An 18,826-nucleotide genomic window follows, 5' to 3' on the forward strand; every position below is an offset into this window, starting at 1 on the left:
TTGGTTCTGCGGTTTTGCATGCACTTGCATAGCAGGAAGCGACAAACATAGACGTGTGAAAGAGGCTCAGAGGAGTTGGAGAGTAAAAATAACGCGTTCATCTTCATAACGTGTTGCGATTGAACACGGGATCATTTGTAATATGTCTGATGAACATTACTGAAGGAAAGTATCTGCTGTGGATGAGAATCCGGAGTGTTAAAACTGGATTATTAAACTGAAAGTGAAACTGTAAAGGACAGATCTGTGAAATGGCGTCTAAACTTTCTGAGGAGGATTTCTCTTGTCCTGTGTGCTGTGACATTTTTACAAATCCTGTTGTCCAGTCCTGTGGTCACAGTATGTGTGAAGAGTGTATTCAGAAGTTTTGGGAAAGTAAAGGATCTAAAGAATGTCCAGTTTGCAGAAGAAGATCGTCAAATGTTTTTCCTCCAGTAAATTTCGCTTTAAAGAACCTGTGTGAGAGTTTCAGGACAGACAAAACTCACAAAGCTGTGATCGATAATAAGGTCAGATACATTAATATCATTATGGCAATACCAATATAGCCCAAAATATTCTACAGACACAGTTAAAGTTGTTTTTATATTGTATATTTGTTACACATTCAATCTTTCCGATAACACTGTTAATCATTATAAACAAAAGTAATTATTATGTTTCTGATAAATTTAATTGTTTTAAGCATCAAAAGTGAAAAACACAAAACAACAATTCCAACAAGGGCAATCCAAGTTAGGGAGAGTCTCAAAAGTGAAAAATGCACAAATATCAGTTTAGAGATTCATTATTCCATGGATACATAAAAATATATATATATATATTTCACATATGTTTATGTTGGTTAAAACATTTTTTTCTTATGATTTAAATTTCTGTTATAACTATTTAATGTAAACAATGCTTTAATGAAGTAAATCTATTTATGTTTCTGGCTTTTTTACCTAAAGATCTCACATCACCTGCTACATATCTTACACAGCTTTGTTTGTGGAAATATGATTCTGTGTATTTATTTGTTTTATTTTTAAAATCCATGCAACGTCCTGGTCATGTGACCTGATGATGTCAGACCACCTGTTATATTTTCACACACATCTTACATGACCAGGAAGTTACATGGATTTGAATTAAAAATTAAAAATAATTTGAAAAAAAATTAAAAATAACAAAGTAAAATGGGACTTCAAAATAAAAGTCATGTAAGGTGGAAATGTGTTGTGTATACGTGTGTTATAGGAGGTCTGACATGCATTTATTTCTGTTAGCTACAAGTTAAATGCAATTTCAGTTACATTACATAGTTATAGCATCATTACATATCCTAGGGAATAAGCCATTTATGGCTTTAAATGTTTGTTTTTTTGTACCATATAACTTGTTTGACAATATTAAGTTACATCTGGATAAAGCTACACATGTTTTTATAGTCACAGAATAATCTAATTTCACCGGCCTTTGTCAATTTCACGCTTTACACACACTCCCTAACATTGCCTTCTGAATGCCTTAAAGTTGCACACCAGACCAGTATGGAAAGCCAAGAGGGTCAGAATTCACGTATTTTGTATCGCCGTATTAAGTTTCAAACGCTGTTTCTAAACGGTGTAAAGCGTTAAGTGTTACATAAACGCTGTACGCATTCATTTGCTCATGTTCATAACTCCTCCTCTATCACGTTACTTAGGAAACATGTCAAACTTTATATGGGATGCTACTGCAACTCCGTAATCTGTTCGGATCTCAGCGATTGACACTTGTGATTAAATTTTTTTATTTTATTATAACCTCATTTTAATGTCAAGCATTTCTATTGACAATAATGTTTTTATAGATGGATCCATCAGAAGATTACTCTGTTATAACTCAGGAGGAGCTGGAAGATCTTAAAGAATGTATATCTACTCAGGATCTGTCATCAGCTGTTGACACCATCAAACATTTCCTCGAACAGCAAGATCATGTAGAATTTAATATTGCTGTGACGGGGGAATCTGGTTCTGGAAAGTCCACATTTATCAATGCTTTTAGGGGTTTGGGAGATGACGATGAGGATGCAGCTGAAACTGGTGAAGTGGAGACCACTAAAGAACCCAAAGCTTACAAACACCCAAAATATGAAAATTTGAAATTCTGGGATCTTCCTGGAATAAGAACACTGAAGTACAAAGCTCATGAGTATCTTGAACTTGTTCAGTTTGAGCGCTATGATTTTTTCATCATCATCACTTCAGATCGTTTCAGAGAATATCACGCTGACCTGGTCAAAGAGATCAAGAGAATGAAGAAGAATTTCTATTTTATTCGTTCCAAGATTGATTTGAGTATTGATGGTGCAAAGCGAAGAAAAAACTTTGATGAGAAAAAGACGCTGGACAACATACGAGAGGACTGTGTCAACGGTTTGTTTATGATGTTTATTACATGACAGTGGTTTGAAGTGTGAACTTTATTCACTGTTGAACTAATTTCTTGAATCCCAGTTTAAAGCTGCACTCAGTAATTATCATTATTTATAAGAATAGTACTTTCATAAATCTGTTTAAAATCATGAACACTCACATGAAGTTCAGATTTCATCAGTACATTAATATACAGGTGAAACTCGAAAAATTAGAATATCGTGCAAAAGTTCATTAATTTCAGTAATTCAACTTAAAAGGTGAAACTAATATATTATATAGACTCATTACAAGCAAAGAAAGATATTTCAAGCCTTTTTTGATATAATTTTTATGATTATGGCTTACAGCTTATGAAAACCCCAAATTCAGAATCTCAGAAAATTAGAATATTGTGAAAAGGTTCAGTATTGTAGCTCAAAGTGTCACACTCTAATCAGCTAAACACCTGCAAAGGGTTCCTGAGCCTTTAAATGGTCTCTCAGTCTGGTTCAGTTGAATTCACAATCATGGGGAAGACTGCTGACCTGACAGTTGTGCAGAAAACCATCATTGACACCCTCCACAAGGAGGGAAAGCCTCAAAAGGTAATTGCAAAAGAAGTTGGATGTTCTCAAAGTGCTGTATCAAAGCACATTAATAGAAAGTTAAGTGGAAGGGAAAAGTGTGGAAGAAAAAGGTGCACAAGCAGCAGGGATGACCGTAGCCTGGAGAGGATTGTCAGGAAAAGGCCATTCAAATGTGTGGGGAGCTTCACAAGCAGTGGACTGAGGCTGGAGTTACTGCATCAAGAGCCACCACACACAGGCGGGTCCTGGACATGGGCTTCAAATGTCAAACGTCTTACCTGGGCTAAAGAAAAAAAGAACTGGTCTGTTGCTCAGTGGTCCAAAGTCCTCTTTTCTGATGAGAGCAAATGTTGCATCTCATTTGGAAACCAAGGTCCCAGAGTCTGGAGGAAGAATGGAGAGGCACACAATCCAAGATGCTTGAAGTCCAGTGTGAAGTTTCCACAGTCTGTGTTGGTTTGGGGAGCCATGTCATCGGCTGGTGTTGGTCCACTGTGCTTTATTAAGTCCAGAGTCAAGCGCAGCCGTCTACCGGGACATTTTAGAGCACTTCATGCTTCCTTCAGCAGACAAGCTTTATGGAGATGCTGACTTCATTTTCCAGCAGGACTTGGCACCTGCCCACACTGCCAAAAGTACCAAAACCTGGTTCAATGACCATGGTATTACTGTGCTTGATTGGCCAGCAAACTCGCCTGACCTGAACCCCATAGAGAATCTATGGGGCATTGCCAAGAGAAAGATGAGAGACATGAGACCAAACAATGCAGAAGAGCTGAAGGCCGCTATTGAAGCATCTTGGTCTTCCATAACACCTCAGCAGTGCCACAGGCTGATAGCATCCATGCCACGCGCATTGAGGCAGTAATTAATGCAAAAGGGGCCCAAACCAAGTACTGAGTACATATGCATGATTATACTTTTCAGAGGGCCGACATTTCTGTATTTAAAATCCTTTTTTTTATTGATTTCATGTAATATTCAAATTTTCTGAGATTCTGAATTTGGGGTTTTCATAAGCTGTAACACATAATCATCAAAATTATATCAAATAAAGGCTTGAAATATCTTACTTTGCTTGTAATGAGTCTATATAATATATTAGTTTCACCTTTTAAGTTGAATTACTGAAATTAATGAACTTTTGCACGATATTCAAATTTTTCGAGTTTCACCTGTAATCTGATTTATTTTACATGGAGCGGGTCACCTCATGGGGGCTGCCATGTTGAGATCACATGACCAGCTGAATACTACTAACTTCAATAATTAATAAAATAATGTAATAAATGAATCATTGATGACGGCTAACTGTGCCATTGATCAGTTCATCTGATGAGTGTTCAGGAAACAGTCTTTAATCTTTAATTTACTGCTGTGTTACGAATAAATGTATCGCTCATATTTATAATACAATATAATTAATAACACTAAAATGATGCAACAAGCAAAGATGATTGTTTATGAGTAATATAATTATCATTAATATAAGCAGTGTCTTATAATCATGTGTTTTCTGTGTCTGTAGGTCTGAGAGGGATCGGTGTAGAGGATCCTGTTGTGTTCTTGATTTCTGGCAGGGATCTCAACAACTATGATTTTAATTCACTGCAGAAGAGGATGGAGACTGAACTCCCACAACACAAGAGACATGTGCTGATGCTGACTGTACCAAATATCACAACAGAGATTACTGAGAGAAAGAAGAAATCTCTAGAGAAAAACATTTTAAGAGTAGCTTTATTATCTGCTGGTGTGGCTGCACTTCCTCTTCCTGGTCTTTCAGTCGCTGTAGATGTAGCTCTGATAGTATATGAGACACTAAAGTACAAGACTGTATTTGGTCTGGATGATGAATCTCTGAAGAGGATCAGTGTAAGATCTGGGAAGAGTATTGAGTTTCTAATGAGTGTGATGAAATCAATTGTGCGAGAAGGAATAACCGCTAATTCAATTATCCATCTGCTGAAACAAAGCTCTGTTTATGTAGCAGAAGAAGCTGTTGAGGAAGTTCTTAGTTTTATACCCATTATAGGCTCTCTTGTGGCTGCAGGATTGTCTTTTGCAACAGTTTATTACATGCTGAAGAAAATCCTGAATGAAATTGCTGAAGATGCCAAGAACGTGCTAATGTCCTCACTTAAGTAGCCAAATTTCATTCATAATTAATAGTTTTAATGTTCTACACTATTTAGGGATATTTACAAGATTTTTTAAAACAAGTTTTTACATATAATATGTTTGTATAACTCTAATTTCAATTTAAATAGTTTGAATAATACAATCAATATACTGCAGTATTAGTAAATTAAACTCACAATGATAAATAATATTACATTATAACAACAGAACAATGTGATCAAAATGTTTTTCCATTTTAATGGTTGTTGTTAAGCGTGCTAAAAAAATATTGTGTGACTGCTTGTACTCACAGAACTGTGTTGATTTATGTTTACATGATCATATACTCCACTGATTATAGACGAAACCTGCAAAATTCGCATTTTATAACATGGATAGTTACTGGTAAATTGTCTGCACTTATCTAGCGCTTTCTTTTAACCTTAGAGGTTACCAAAGTGCTTTACACTATGTCCCATTCACCCATTCACACTCACACTCATACACCAATGTGCTGCCATGTAAGGCGCTAGCCTGCCATTGGTAGCAACTTGGGGTTTCAGTGTCTAAATGCTGGTCTTGACAATTACATTTTCTTTTTGTGTATTTCTTTTTTTCAACTGATGAATGAATGATAATAAATGTAGTATAATAAACAGAACCTGACTATATGGAGTATGTGGTATTTTCTCAGTGTCTAAGTCACAGAGTTGTTGAATTGTAATGTTTCTCTCACGGTGTGCTACACAAATAAAGAAGCGCTAATTCATTGTGCAGTACAAGTAAAATATAATATTGTGTTTCATAATTCAAACACATAATAACTGAAACCCATTCCTCCACTACATTTAACCTCAAATGCTTGGCATTATGTAATCTGTACAGAATATAAAGCAATCAATAATTGACACAGATACATTAAATGCTTGTTATGTCACAATAAATGTACTAATCTTACTGTATTTAATATATAAGATGTTTAAAGTGTCTTTGCTGTATCATGTAATTCACAGTGCATTAGTTAAATGTGACAGTCAGATTAAAATAAAAATCTCTGTCATCTTTGCACTTGTTACTGTATACAGATCACCAGGGTGGTATTCTGATTTCCTTGGTGAATTTGCACATTTTATATCAGATCAAGTATAAATTATCTTATGATCTTTATAAATTATAATAAAGAATAAAATACAATAATAATACCTGATTATAAAAATGAGTTTTGACACCTGAAGATGACAGTGTATCCCTCTAATTATCTTGTCTTATCTAATTTTCTTATTTTATTCTCACACTTAGTTACTGCAATAACATACACAAAATATTGTCTTAAACTTACTCTCACTTCACTAAATTTGCCTAGACTTGAATGTTATCAGCACTGACACTGTAAACATGAATAGATCCTCCAGAAACCCTCTAAAGTGGCCTCAAATATCCTGTTCATGTACTCAAAACTATTTCAGTGGTAAGAAATAAGACTCATAATCCTGCTTTTGTTTTCCTGCCCGTCTCTCATTGAATCTCAAAACAGGTCTAACCAGAATACACAAAAGACAGAGTCTAAAAAAGATGATTTGAATAAATGGGCAGAGAAAGTTATGCAGGGCATTTAACACAATACCTATTGATCATAAAAGAACATGTGATAGCACTAGCCAAAATGTGATTATGAGATTATCAGACTATAACTGTATATACAGTACTTGTCTTATTAAATGTATTACTACTATAATTCCCCTCTGTGTCATTATCAACATCTACTGACAATGACAAGATAATTTCAGCAATCTATGTGTGTATCTTTTGTGTACTGGAAGCATAATAATGTTTTTAACAGTAAATACTATGTTGTGCATTAACTGACATGGCAAATGGATGACAGATATAAAGAGTATTTTTAAAAGCAAATGTCATTATATACAGCAATAACACTGAATCAGTAACATCTCAAACACTTCCTCCCCCTCCCCTCCCCTAAAAACTCATGACCCATGTGACTTATTAGAAAAGATTTTCATGTGTACACAGAAGATTCACACACATGCAGAGATCTCAGAGTGTTGCTGCGGATATTTCCTCTTTTCAAGCCCTTCACAAGGTGAATAAACACTTTTAACTTTCAAATAAAATAAAAATGTGTGTATTTATTTTAATTTCATTGAAATCTTGATGTTTGTATTATAGTGCAACTGAAATGTTAATCTGTATTCAATTCGATCTTTAACAAATACCTTCATTTCTCTAAATTATATCTTCATAGACTATAGGGCGACATTATCGTTTGTAATCAGTCAAATATTTCTCTGTTAGCACACGTCAAATAATGCCTTAAAAATTCTGTTCTAAATTGTCCTTTATTTACTTTAAACATGTCCTCAAACATGCCTCTACAAGTGATAAAACATATGTGCATTGGCACGGAAACTCGCTTATGTGCAAATTTGCGCTTTTCAGTTTAAACTGGACCTGATTGACACAACCGACCCAGAAAACTGGGGTGGACAGGGGTTCACGTGATTTGAGCGTGAAGTGATCATCTGTGATCTGCAACTGCTTTTGAGTCCTTGAAGTACGTATAATGTGTGAGTAAGGGCAGTCAGTGGATAAGATGGTGCCCCCCTATGGAGTTGGTGCCCCTACACAGGCTGTGTATGCATGTAAGGAGCGGCGGTTCTGGGTTTAACCATGGATTTAACAAAAGAAAATTCTATTTGTCCTGCATAAATTGAGATTTCGTCCAATATATTAGAATATATTAGATGAAATCATATTTAATGAAATATTGAAGGAGTGGATTTGGCTTTGGGAAACTGACCAGCAGTTATGTGCCACTTTATCCCGAAGCAGAAATCGAAAGCTGGTCAAATAAATGAAATTCTCTATGCGAGAGCAGAAATCTTTACTAATCAAATGATCAATTGTACAATAGAGGCATGAAAGCAGAATGCTCCACCTGCAAATCAGGACACACTGATCTACAAGATCATACATGTTTATTAGTTTTGTGTGAGTGTGTCAGCCGGGATTCAAAGAAAAATGCTTTGCCAATATACAGTATTATTCAGTTACATATTCAGTTGAGGGCACTCTAACATTCACAACCCAGCAGAACCGGGCTTGCATCTGTCTGCAGCTGCACTAACATGATGGCAAAACAACAAGATACCCTACTTATCTATTCATTTATTATCAAAAGTGCAACCTACTAGCTTTTTCATTTTCATTTATGACCTTTTGTGCAATATATTGTTTTACTTTTATAAACTGGGGCAAGTTGTCACTAAAGTTCAACATGTATTCAATGAACTGTATCTTTTTTCCTGGTCAATAATGGTGAAAATGTTCAATAACTGTTTTGTAGTCAAGACTTCAAAGTTTTGACTAGACAGAAATTGACTTTCAATCAAACATATTTACTGCAGCATAAAGTGTGACAACTAGCCCTTATCTGCCCTATAAACTGTATATGAAGGTCGCCTGATATTTCTGTTATTAATTTCTAGTGTCTCACGATTCAAACAGACCTGTAAAGAGTCATGAATCAAAAATGGTCAAAGATGGAAATCAACACATAATTTGCAGAGATTAAATGTGTGAAAATAAAATGTAGAGCTAAGAATGAATATGAAGTAAAAAATGCAAAAAACAATTCTCTGTAGAGAACTGAACTAAAACTGACATATAATTGCATTATATTATATTATATTATATTATATTATATTTTATTTGATATTAAGTATATAATATATTGGTGTCAGGAACTGAACTTGAGACCAAACCTTTAGTTTCCTCTTATCCATGTTACTATGGTGATCTATAGCAATAAAATATAAAGAGTTTGTGTGGATCATCATCTGTTTACATTTCTGTATATGTTTCTGTTTTACTTTCATAGGAAAAACACATCACATCCTCAACTACTATCATTACTTTGGTGTTGAGAATATAACTGATTGTGACGCTTGCTCTGAAGTGTAAAGGTAAGTATAAGTTCCCTATCTGTCACTCACTCGACATTGTTTCGATGTAGTGACACTAGGGGTCAGTCTTGGGAGCCCAAAACACCTCTGATCTTTGAGAAAAGGCGAATGGGAATCAGCGAGTGGAATTTGCATGCCACTCCCCCGGACATATGAGTACAGGAGCTGCCTCGCAACCATTCATTCAGCTTTTTTCTTCGGAGTCGAGTGGTGTTAAACAGCGAGTTCCACTGCCGTTCCATTTACCTCATGTGAACAAGCATATGCTGTTGGATATACGCCGCATTTCGGTGGCTTTCTCTCCCTCTGCACGATTGATGCAGAGTACGCCCCTGGGCACTTCGGCAGCTAAAAGACTATATTTCCTGTGCCAGAAAAGAGTATATTTTCTGACTAAAAGAGCGTGCACTGAGTCTATTTAAAGATGCCTTTCTGTCTTTGTGTAATTCCTGGATGCGGTCATTATCTCTCCGCTTCTGATGGCCACAATCGCTGCCTCACGTGTCTGGGCCAAAGTCACTTTAAAGCAGCATTTTTGGATGGTTCGTGTTCTCATTGCGAGAACATGACCATGGCAACTTTGCGGTCAATCTTTCCTTTTTTCGGGGGGAAGCTGCTCCAGCCGTCCCTGAGCCTACGGGTACAAGGCGAGGTCGGTTGGTGCTGCAGACGATTTGGGGACTCCGGTGGGAGTGGCCCTGCCGTGTAATCCCGCACGGACCTCCCATTCCCCAGCATGCTCAGTCGAGTTCTGGGATGAGACAGGCAACTCACCTCGGGGCCAGCTTAACATCTCTTTCGGATCTTGTAAGCAGGATGAATTTTCGATCGCAGAATCAGAGAGTGCATTAGCGATGTCAGATGCTGAGGACAGGACTGGGCTGCCACCTTCGGGTGTTCCCGCCCAGTCTGAGGCTGACGCGGAGCTGACCGCCATGCTTGCCTGGGCTGTCTCGAGTGTCGGACTGGAGTGGAAACCTCCACCCACCCCTGAGCCCTCGCGCTTGAGGATTGGTGCCTGGATTTGGAGCACTGCTCACGGCCTTCTTCTCGGAAGTGCATGAAAACTGACGAGGTCGTGGAGGACACCTTTCTCTGTCCGAACCTGAACTCTCACTACCCTCGATGGTGGGGTGGCCAAGGGATATACGTAACTTCCTCAGGTGGATGAGGCGGTTGCGGTGCACTTGTGCCTGCAAAATTACGCCACCTGGTGGAATCACCCGGGACTCCCCTCCAGGGCCTGTAGGACTACGTCGTCTCTGGCGACCAAAGCATACAGTGCTGCTGGACAGGCCGCCTCCACCCGGCATGCCATGGCCCTCCTGAAAGCACACCAGGCCAAGGCACTATAAGAGCTGCACATGGGTAGTCCTGATCCCAGTGCTCAGCAACCGATCTCGCCCTCCAGGCAACGAAGGTCACGGCACAGGCACTTGGGCAGGCGATATCCACCTTGTTGGTCCAGGAGAGCCACCTATGTCTTGGTCAAGATGAAGGACATCGAAAAGGTTTGTTTCCTGAATGCGCCTATCTCCCTGATCTGCCTATTTGGTGACACCTTCGAGGACTTCGCCCAGCAGTTCTCGGCAGTGAAAAAACAGACAGAGGCAATTCAGCACATCTTTCCCCGGCACGGCTCAAGATCCCGCACCCCGTCTGCTCAACAAGGGCATCCCCCTGAAACTGCAAAGACCCAGACGGCTCCGCCGCAGCCCGACCCAAGTCCTCTGCCCCAGCATAGAGCCCTCCGCAGGAAGCTGATGCCCCCCGCCTTACATTCCACTGCTAAGACCTCGAAGAAGGCTCCTAAGCACCCCTGTGACAGACGACCCAGGGAGGAAGATGTCTGCCGAAACCTGGAGCTGGTATCCAGACCATCCTGACCCCCGTTGGGCCAGGAAGAGAATCTTGAGTTCCCTTTTGTTTTGTTTTCGCTGCACCCAAAACGGCGCCTCTTCCATGTACAGCTGTTGAACCCATGTGATGTATTGCCACATGTTAACCTCCCCTTCAGTCAGGGTGTGGTCTCCGTAGTGTCTTTTCCTCCTGAAAGAAAATGAAAGGAAAAGAACACCTTCCCTGATGTGAATAAAAAGCATTAAAAGGCGGCTGGTGCGGCCTGCTCCCTTACTGATCCCCCCATCCACAGGGATGTGGGGAACTATATGATGTTTTTTGGGGCATTGGGGGACGTTTCCTGATGGAGGGAACGAGACATTGTGCTCCTCTTGCCACAACGCTGTACTACCCACTGAAATGTTTGAGAACCCGTCCCGGCTCCTCAGCACAAAACCTGAATAAGTGGTTGCGAGCCAGCTACTTTTATATCCGGATGTCCATGGGAGTGGCATGCAAATTCCACTTGCCAATTCCCATTCACCTTTTCTCAAAGATCAGAGGTGTTTGGGGCTCCCATGAGCGACCCCTAGTGTCACTACATCGACACAAATTCTCATTCCCTCCATCAGGGAATGGAGGTTATGACAGTAACCGAGACGTTCTGTATTTCTGAAGATTATTTTTAAACACATATCAGTTAAAATGACAATTCTTAGATTAAATTGGTATTTTAGGGCAATATATTGGGGTAAAGAGCACTGCTCCCTTTAAAGGCAGTAAAGATGCTGGAACCTTATTGCATTACCCAAACTTTACAAAACTTAGTAGTCTATACATGAACAGCAGAATAGTCTGAGGATGCATGCTAAATTTCCTCAATAATATGGGGATGCTACTGCAGTGTTTACTATCAAAACAACTCAGTTCAAACTTGACAATAGTGGTTATTTTCTCATCTGTTTTGGATCTTGATGATTGTCACTTGTTGCTATACTTTGAAATGTGATTTTAGTGTGGTTTATTTTAATGTCATTCAATTCTGTACTTAACTTTTATAGATGGCTACATCAGAAGATGACTCTGTTATAACTCAGGAGGAGCTGGAAGATCTTAAAGAAACTCTATTTAATCAGGATCTGTCATCAGCTGTTGACACCATCAAACATTTCCTCGACCAGCAAGATCGTGTAGAGCTTAATATTGCTGTGACGGGGGAATCTGGTTCTGGAAAGTCCACATTTATCAATGCTTTTAGGGGTTTGGGAGATGACGATGAGGATTCAGCTGAAACTGGTTTTGTGGAGACCACTACAGAACCCAAAGCTTACAAACACCCAAAATATAAAAATGTGAAACTCTGGGATCTTCCTGGAATTGGAACACTAAAGTACCTTAAACTTGTTCAGTTTGAGCGCTATGATTTTTTCATCATCATCGCTTCAGGTCGTTTCAGAGAATGTCACGCTGACCTGGTCAAAGAGATCAAGAGAATGAAGAAGAATTTCTATTTTATTCGTTCCAAGACTGATTTGAGTATTGATGCTGAAAGAAGAAAGAAACACTTTGATGAGAAAAAGACGCTGGACAACATACGAGAGGACTGTGTTAAAGGTTTGATATTGAAGTTTATTCACTTTAACGTCTTACATATGTCATGGTGTAGCAGGCTAATGTAATTTTTTTAACATTAATTATTTCTGGTACTCTAACAGCAATGTGATAATAGATCCAAATGCTCAATAATAAATTAATCCTTTTTCTGTGTCTGTAGGTCTGAGAGAGATCGGTGTAGAGGATCCTGTTGTGTTCTTGATTTCTGGCAGGTATCTCAACAACTATGATTTTAATTCACTGCATGAGAGGATGGAGACTGAACTCCCACAACACAAGAGACATGTGCTGATGCTGACTGTACTGAATATCACAACAGAGATTACTGAGAGAAAGAAGAAATCTCTAGAGAAAAACATTTTAAGTGTAGCTTTATTATCTGCTGGTGTGGCTGCAGTTCCTGTTCCTGGTCTTTCATTTGCTGTGGATGTAGCTCTCTTAGTATATGAAATACAAAAGTACAAGACTGCATTTGGTCTGGATGATGAATCTCTGCAGAGGATCAGTGAAAGATCTGGGAAGAGTATTGAGATTATAAAGAGTGTGATGAAATCAGGAGTGCGTGTTGGAATGGACAAAGATATCATCTTAAACCTGCTGTGTAAAAGCTTTGTTCTTTTAGTAAAAAATGCTGTTCAGTTTCAGTTGATTGTTCACTATAAACACATTTTAGGCAATGTGGCGGCTGCAGGATTGTCTTATGTGACAGTTTCATACATGCTGAAGAAAGTTCTGAATGATGCAGCAGAAGATGTCAGGAAAGTGCTCATGATCTCACTGAGATAATGTACCAGCATTCACAACTATCTGTGGTAATTAGTACACTATTAGGGGCACTTACAATCTTTTGTGTGTAAATAATTTGTTCCATTTGTATATATCACATACTGTAGACATATCATACTTTGACTTGGCTGACCTGAATGTTTGAGTCATGAATGTTATTGACACAGTAAACATTAAAAGATGCTCCAGACACCCTCTAAAAGGAGCCTCAAATATCCTGTTTGTGTATTTAATACATTTATTCAGTGTTAAGAAATCCTGCTTTTGTTCCTCATGCCTCTCATTGAATCTCTACACAAGACACAGAGTCTAATAAAAAAAGATTATTGAATAAATAGGGATGGAATTGTGCTATTTGCTCTGCATGTCTTTCTCTGACTAAGAAGTAAAAAACAAACAAATAAAGACACAAAGTATCACAATCGCAATATACACTCACTGAACACTTTATTAGGAAGACCTGTACTCCTACTTAAGCCGGGCGTACAAGTTCTGACACTCAGGTTTTGAAGGTGTGATTTTATGACTGCATACATCAATCATTGTAGCGGTGGTGGCGTAGTGGGCTAAAGCGCATAACTGTTAATCAGAAGGTTGCTGGTTTGATCCCCACAGTCACCACCATTGTGTCCTTGAGTAAGGCACTTAACTCCAGGTTGCACCGGGGGGATTGTCCCTGTAATAAGTGCTCTGTAAGTCACTTTAGATAAAAGCGTCTGCCAAATGCAAATGCATAAATGTCATAATGACAGTGTGTTGCTGCTGCCAGTAAACGCATGATAATAAAGTGCACAAAATGTGCAAGATTAAAAAGAAAGTTTGGAAAATTCGTGCACCATTTCTGACGGTTTTACTTGTATTTAATTTTAGCACAAACATAAAGTTCAGTGCAGAATGAGTTATTTTAGTGGAGTAGGCTACCTGTATTATTGAACTTTAGATGTAGGCTACTCCTCATCTGTGACACTGCTTGCATGTTGATAGCAGACTGAAAAGTCTGCTAATTAAGTCTTGATCATGTAAATACACTTTAAAGCCACATATACCAAAGTTTAAAAATCTTATTTTAGCACTGCAGTTGACCAACAGGTTGAACTTTCTATCTAGAAGTCTTGGGTTTCACCAGACTCGTGCATTAACAGAAAATTAAACTGTAATATCTACAGTGGATATAAAAAGTCTACACACCCCTGTTAAAATGGCAGGTGCTTGTGATGTAAAAGAATGAGACAAAGATAAATCATGTCAGAACTTTTTCCACCTATAATGTGACCTATAACGTGAACAATTCAATTGAAAAACAAACTGAAAACTTTGATGGGGAAAAATACAAAATACAAAAACTAACACCCTTTTAAAACTGGGGCTGTGGCTGTGTTCAGAGTTAACCAATCACATTCATACTCGTGTTAAATAGAAGTCATTACACACCTGCCATCATTTAAAGTGACTCTGATTAATCACAAATAAAGTTCAGCTGTTCTAGTAGGATTTTCCTGGATGTGTTGAAGGCAGGAAGTAATATTCCAACACGTTTGATCGATTTTTGCCACGGTGGCGCGATCAGGCGGATTGGGAGTCAGCTGATCTGTGACTGGAGTGTGCATGGCAGGAAGTGGAACCGGAAGCGATCCGGAAATGGAGGATGAAAATTTTGACGTGGAAGGTGGAGGGATTGGAAATGGTGAATGGAGTACAGTAGGAAATCGGAAAAGGAAGAAAAATAGAGGTAATGAATCTGAAACTGAAAGTGAGAATGGATTACAAGTGACAAGGAGAAAGAAAGAAGAGTTTAAGATATTGTTGACATTTGCTGCTGGATCTTTCAGTGTCATTAACCCATTGAAATTATCTAAAGCGATTAAAGAAAAAATTGGACTAGTTGAAAGTGTGAAGAAGTTGAGGGATGGTAGATTGATTATTTTTTGTAAGGACAGTAGACAACAGAAAAAGGCTCTAGAAATTAAAACGATCATGGGACAAGGTGTAACTTGTTCAGTTCAAGAAGAAAAGAAATGGGTTAAAGGAGTAATTACAGGGATCCCCCACTGATGTAACTGAGGAAAAGATTAAGAAAGGCCTTACGGGAGGCGAAGTAATTGGCGTAAAAAGACTGAAATGTAATAGAAACAATGAAAGGGGAGATAGCCTCTCGGTGATGATTCATTGTAATGAAGATAAACTGCCAAGTAAAGTCTTCTTAGGATTTATGAGTTTTCCGGTTAGGCTTTACGTACCCCTCCTCTAAGACGTTACAAATGCCAAAAGTTTGGACATGTAGCGCTGTATGCAGAGGTAAACAAAGGTGCGCGAGATGCGGAGGAGAGCATGAATATGGCAAATGTGAGCAAGGAGTGGATCCCAAGTGTTGTAATTGTGGAGGGGAACATAGTGCGGGATATGGAGGATGTGAGGTGAGGAAAAATGCAGTTCAAGTGCAAAATGTAAGAATAAAAGAAGGATTGTCATATTCGGAGGCGGTAAAGAAAGTAGGAAAGACTTTAGAATCAGGGGATAATGGTAAAGGAATTCCTCAACAAAAGATGGAAACGGCTCAGGAAAAAACTAAAGAGAACTTCGGATTAAGAGTAATGTGGCATTTGTTACCTTTATAGCTGAAGTGGTAAATTGTTCTGCACAAACAGAAAGCCGGATTGAAAGAATTAGAATAATAATAAAAGCAGCTGAAAAATACCTAGAGATTGAGGGAATATCAGTGGAAATGATTAATGAGAAGTTAAAGGTGCAGTTAACAAATACGCAAGCAGGATGTGGTGGTTCATAATGGTGTTTTTAATTTTACAGTGGAATGCGAGAAGCCTAATTGCTAATGGACAAGAGTTTAAAAAATTCATCTCTGATTTGGAGAAAAGACCAGATATTATATGTATACAGGAGACTTGGCTCAAACCTCAGTTGAATTTTGTTTTACAAGGATATCAATTAATTAGGAAAGATAGGAAAAAAGGTAATGGAGGTGGAGTAGCAACATTTATAAAACATGGGGTGGGATACAGGAATATAGAAGTGAGTGAGGATCAAGAGGTGTTGATGATGGAGGTATGGGAAGGGAATCAAAGTATTAAAATAATAAATTTTTATAATCCATGTGAAAGGTTATGTAAGAATGAGATGGAAAAAATAAGAGGTAATCCTAATCAAAAGGTAGTATGGTGTGGAGATTTTAATGCACATAATACATTATGGGGGAGTGTTAAAACAGATTATAATGGGAGGATAGTGGAAGAAATGCTAGATTGGGGACGGTTAGCATGTATTAATAATGGAACTATAACAAGAATAGATGTGAGTAATGGGCGTAATTCAGCGTTAGATATAACGCTAGTTTCAGAAAATCTAGCTAGAAAATGTGAATGGAATGTAAACAAGCAAAGTTAATTGGGAAGTGATCACTATCCAGTATGGTGTCAAATTGGTATGGATATTGTACAAACTGTGGTGGAGAGAATGCCAAGATGGAAATTTAAGGCAGCTAATTGGGAGCTTTTTAAAGAACTGTGTAATAACAAAATGAATGAAATGGGAGAAATTGAAGAAATAGAAGAGTTAAGTATGGAAATAACTAAAGCGTTAAGAAATAAGGCAGAGGAAGTAATAGGAAAAAGAAAACTATAAGTAGTAGAAAAGCAGTCCCATGGTGGAACGAAAAATGTAGTAAGGCAGTAAGGGAAAGAAATAAAGCAATGAAGAAAGCCAGAAAATCGATATTGTTTACTGATTATATTATTTTTAAGAGAGCTCAGGCTATGGTAAGGAGAGAAATAAGAATAGCAAAAAGAATGTTCTGGAGGGAATACTGTAATAGAATAGGGAAGACATTGAAATAAATGAAGTTTGGAACATGATTAGAAAGATGGGAGGGATCCAGAGAAATAATAATATTCCAGTTTTAGTAGGAAAGGGAAAATAGCAATAAAAGATAGTGATAAAGCAGAGATGTTAGTGGAAGCATTTGTTAAGGTGCATAGTAATGATAATATTACAGATAATATGAAGAAGTATAGGGAACAGAAAGTGAAAGAGAATGAGCATATATATGAAAAGAAGATTACATCAGGAAGTAGGTTAGACTAAAAATTTACCTTATATGAGTTAAAGAGAGCGCTTGTAGGGGTTAAACATACTTCACCAGGAAAGGACGAAATATGTTATGAGATGATTACGCAATTGTCAAATGTATCATTGAATATAATTTTAAGACTTTTTAATAAAATTTGGGATTTAGGGAATATTCCTGTGAATTGGAAACATGGAGTAATAGTTCCAATCGCTAAACCTGGAAAAGACCATTCTCAGCCAGTTAGTTATAGACCCATTGCATGACATCTAATTTATGCAAACTTATGGAACGGATGGTTATGAATAGGTTGACGTATGAAATGGAGAGTAAAAACATTCTGTCAGCATGTCAAAGCGGATTTAGAAAAGGGAGAAATACGATGGACTCAATTCTGAGTTTGGAGGCGGAAATTCGAAAAGCTCAAATTAATAAAGAAATGTTGATGGGAGTATTTTTCGATGTTGAAAAGGCTTATGATATGTTGTGGAAAGAAGGGCTGTTAATGAAATTGGAAAGTTTGGGAATTGAGGGAAAAATGTATAACTGGATTTCAAGTTTTTTGTTTGGAAGAACGATTCAAGTTAGAGTGGGGTCTGAATACTCTAGGATTCTCTCAATTGAGAATGGAACTCCTCAGGGAAGTGTGAGCAGCCCTATTCTTTTTAACTTAATGATTAGTGACATATTTAGTAATATTGAAACTGGAATAGGAAGATCATTGTATGCAGACGATGGGGCATTGTGGAAAAGGGGACGTAATATGCTGTTTGTAGAAAATAAAATGCAAAAAGCAGTGAAGGAGGTGGAGAAATGGGCGAATAGTTGGGGTTTTCGGTTTTCTGTGGTAAAGACACAAGTAATTTGTTTTTCTAATAAGAAAAATATTCCTAAGTTAAATATTAAAATGTATGGTCATCAGCTGGAAAAGTGTAAAAAAGGAATAAATGTTTTAAGATGCTTGTCAGGTGCTGATTGGGGGGCAAGTTGCCAGTCACTGAAAAGAATTTATTATGCAGTGATCAGGTCAAATATAGACTATGGAAGTATGGTATACAGTTCTGCGAAGAAAACTTTATTTAAAAAATACAAGTTATACAAAATCAGGCCTTACGAATTTGTTGTGGAGCATTTAAATCTTCTCCGGTAGTATCACTACAAGTTGAATTGGGAGAATTACCGTTGGAACAACGCAGACTTCAATTGAGGATGAGATACTGGTCAGGTGTATGTGGACATCTGGAAAGTCATCCAGTAAAAATATTGTTGAAGGAATGTTGGGAGTATGAATACAAAGAAATAGCAAGCTTTGGTTGGTTAGTAGGGAAGGAGGCAAACAGCTTGGGATTGAAAGACTATTTAATAGCCCCCTCTGTTCCAATACCAGCAATTCCTCCTTGGATGTATCCCATGCCATTAATTGACTTACAAATT

The 18,826-nt window shown here is 38.0% G+C and overlaps 2 protein-coding genes across 3 annotated transcripts; both read left to right on the forward strand.

The window, feature by feature from the left end:
* Window positions 1–48: 48 nt before the first annotated feature.
* On the forward strand, window positions 49–5,741 carry LOC127627997 (interferon-inducible GTPase 5-like). Its single transcript, XM_052104638.1, has 3 exons — window positions 49–509; window positions 1,835–2,402; window positions 4,500–5,741. Exons 1-3 carry the CDS (start codon window positions 252–254, stop codon window positions 5,117–5,119), a joined length of 1,446 nt encoding a protein of 481 aa, XP_051960598.1. The 5' UTR covers window positions 49–251; the 3' UTR covers window positions 5,120–5,741.
* A 1,396-nt stretch (window positions 5,742–7,137) lies between these two features.
* Window positions 7,138–13,614, forward strand: LOC127628007 (interferon-inducible GTPase 5-like). Of its 2 annotated transcripts, XM_052104659.1 has the most exons (4): window positions 7,147–7,193; window positions 8,991–9,075; window positions 11,976–12,528; window positions 12,689–13,614. In XM_052104659.1, exons 3-4 carry the CDS (start codon window positions 11,976–11,978, stop codon window positions 13,312–13,314), a joined length of 1,179 nt encoding a protein of 392 aa, XP_051960619.1. In that variant the 5' UTR covers window positions 7,147–7,193; window positions 8,991–9,075; the 3' UTR covers window positions 13,315–13,614. The 2 variants fall into 2 exon arrangements, with proteins under 2 accessions (XP_051960620.1, XP_051960619.1); XM_052104660.1 differs by lacking the exon at window positions 8,991–9,075 and having other exon boundaries at window positions 7,138–7,193.
* The last annotated feature ends 5,212 nt before the right edge of the window (window positions 13,615–18,826 follow it).

Source organism: Xyrauchen texanus, chromosome 34 (genome assembly GCF_025860055.1).
Source record: "Xyrauchen texanus isolate HMW12.3.18 chromosome 34, RBS_HiC_50CHRs, whole genome shotgun sequence".
In the NCBI taxonomy this organism is placed as follows: domain Eukaryota; kingdom Metazoa; phylum Chordata; class Actinopteri; order Cypriniformes; family Catostomidae; genus Xyrauchen; species Xyrauchen texanus.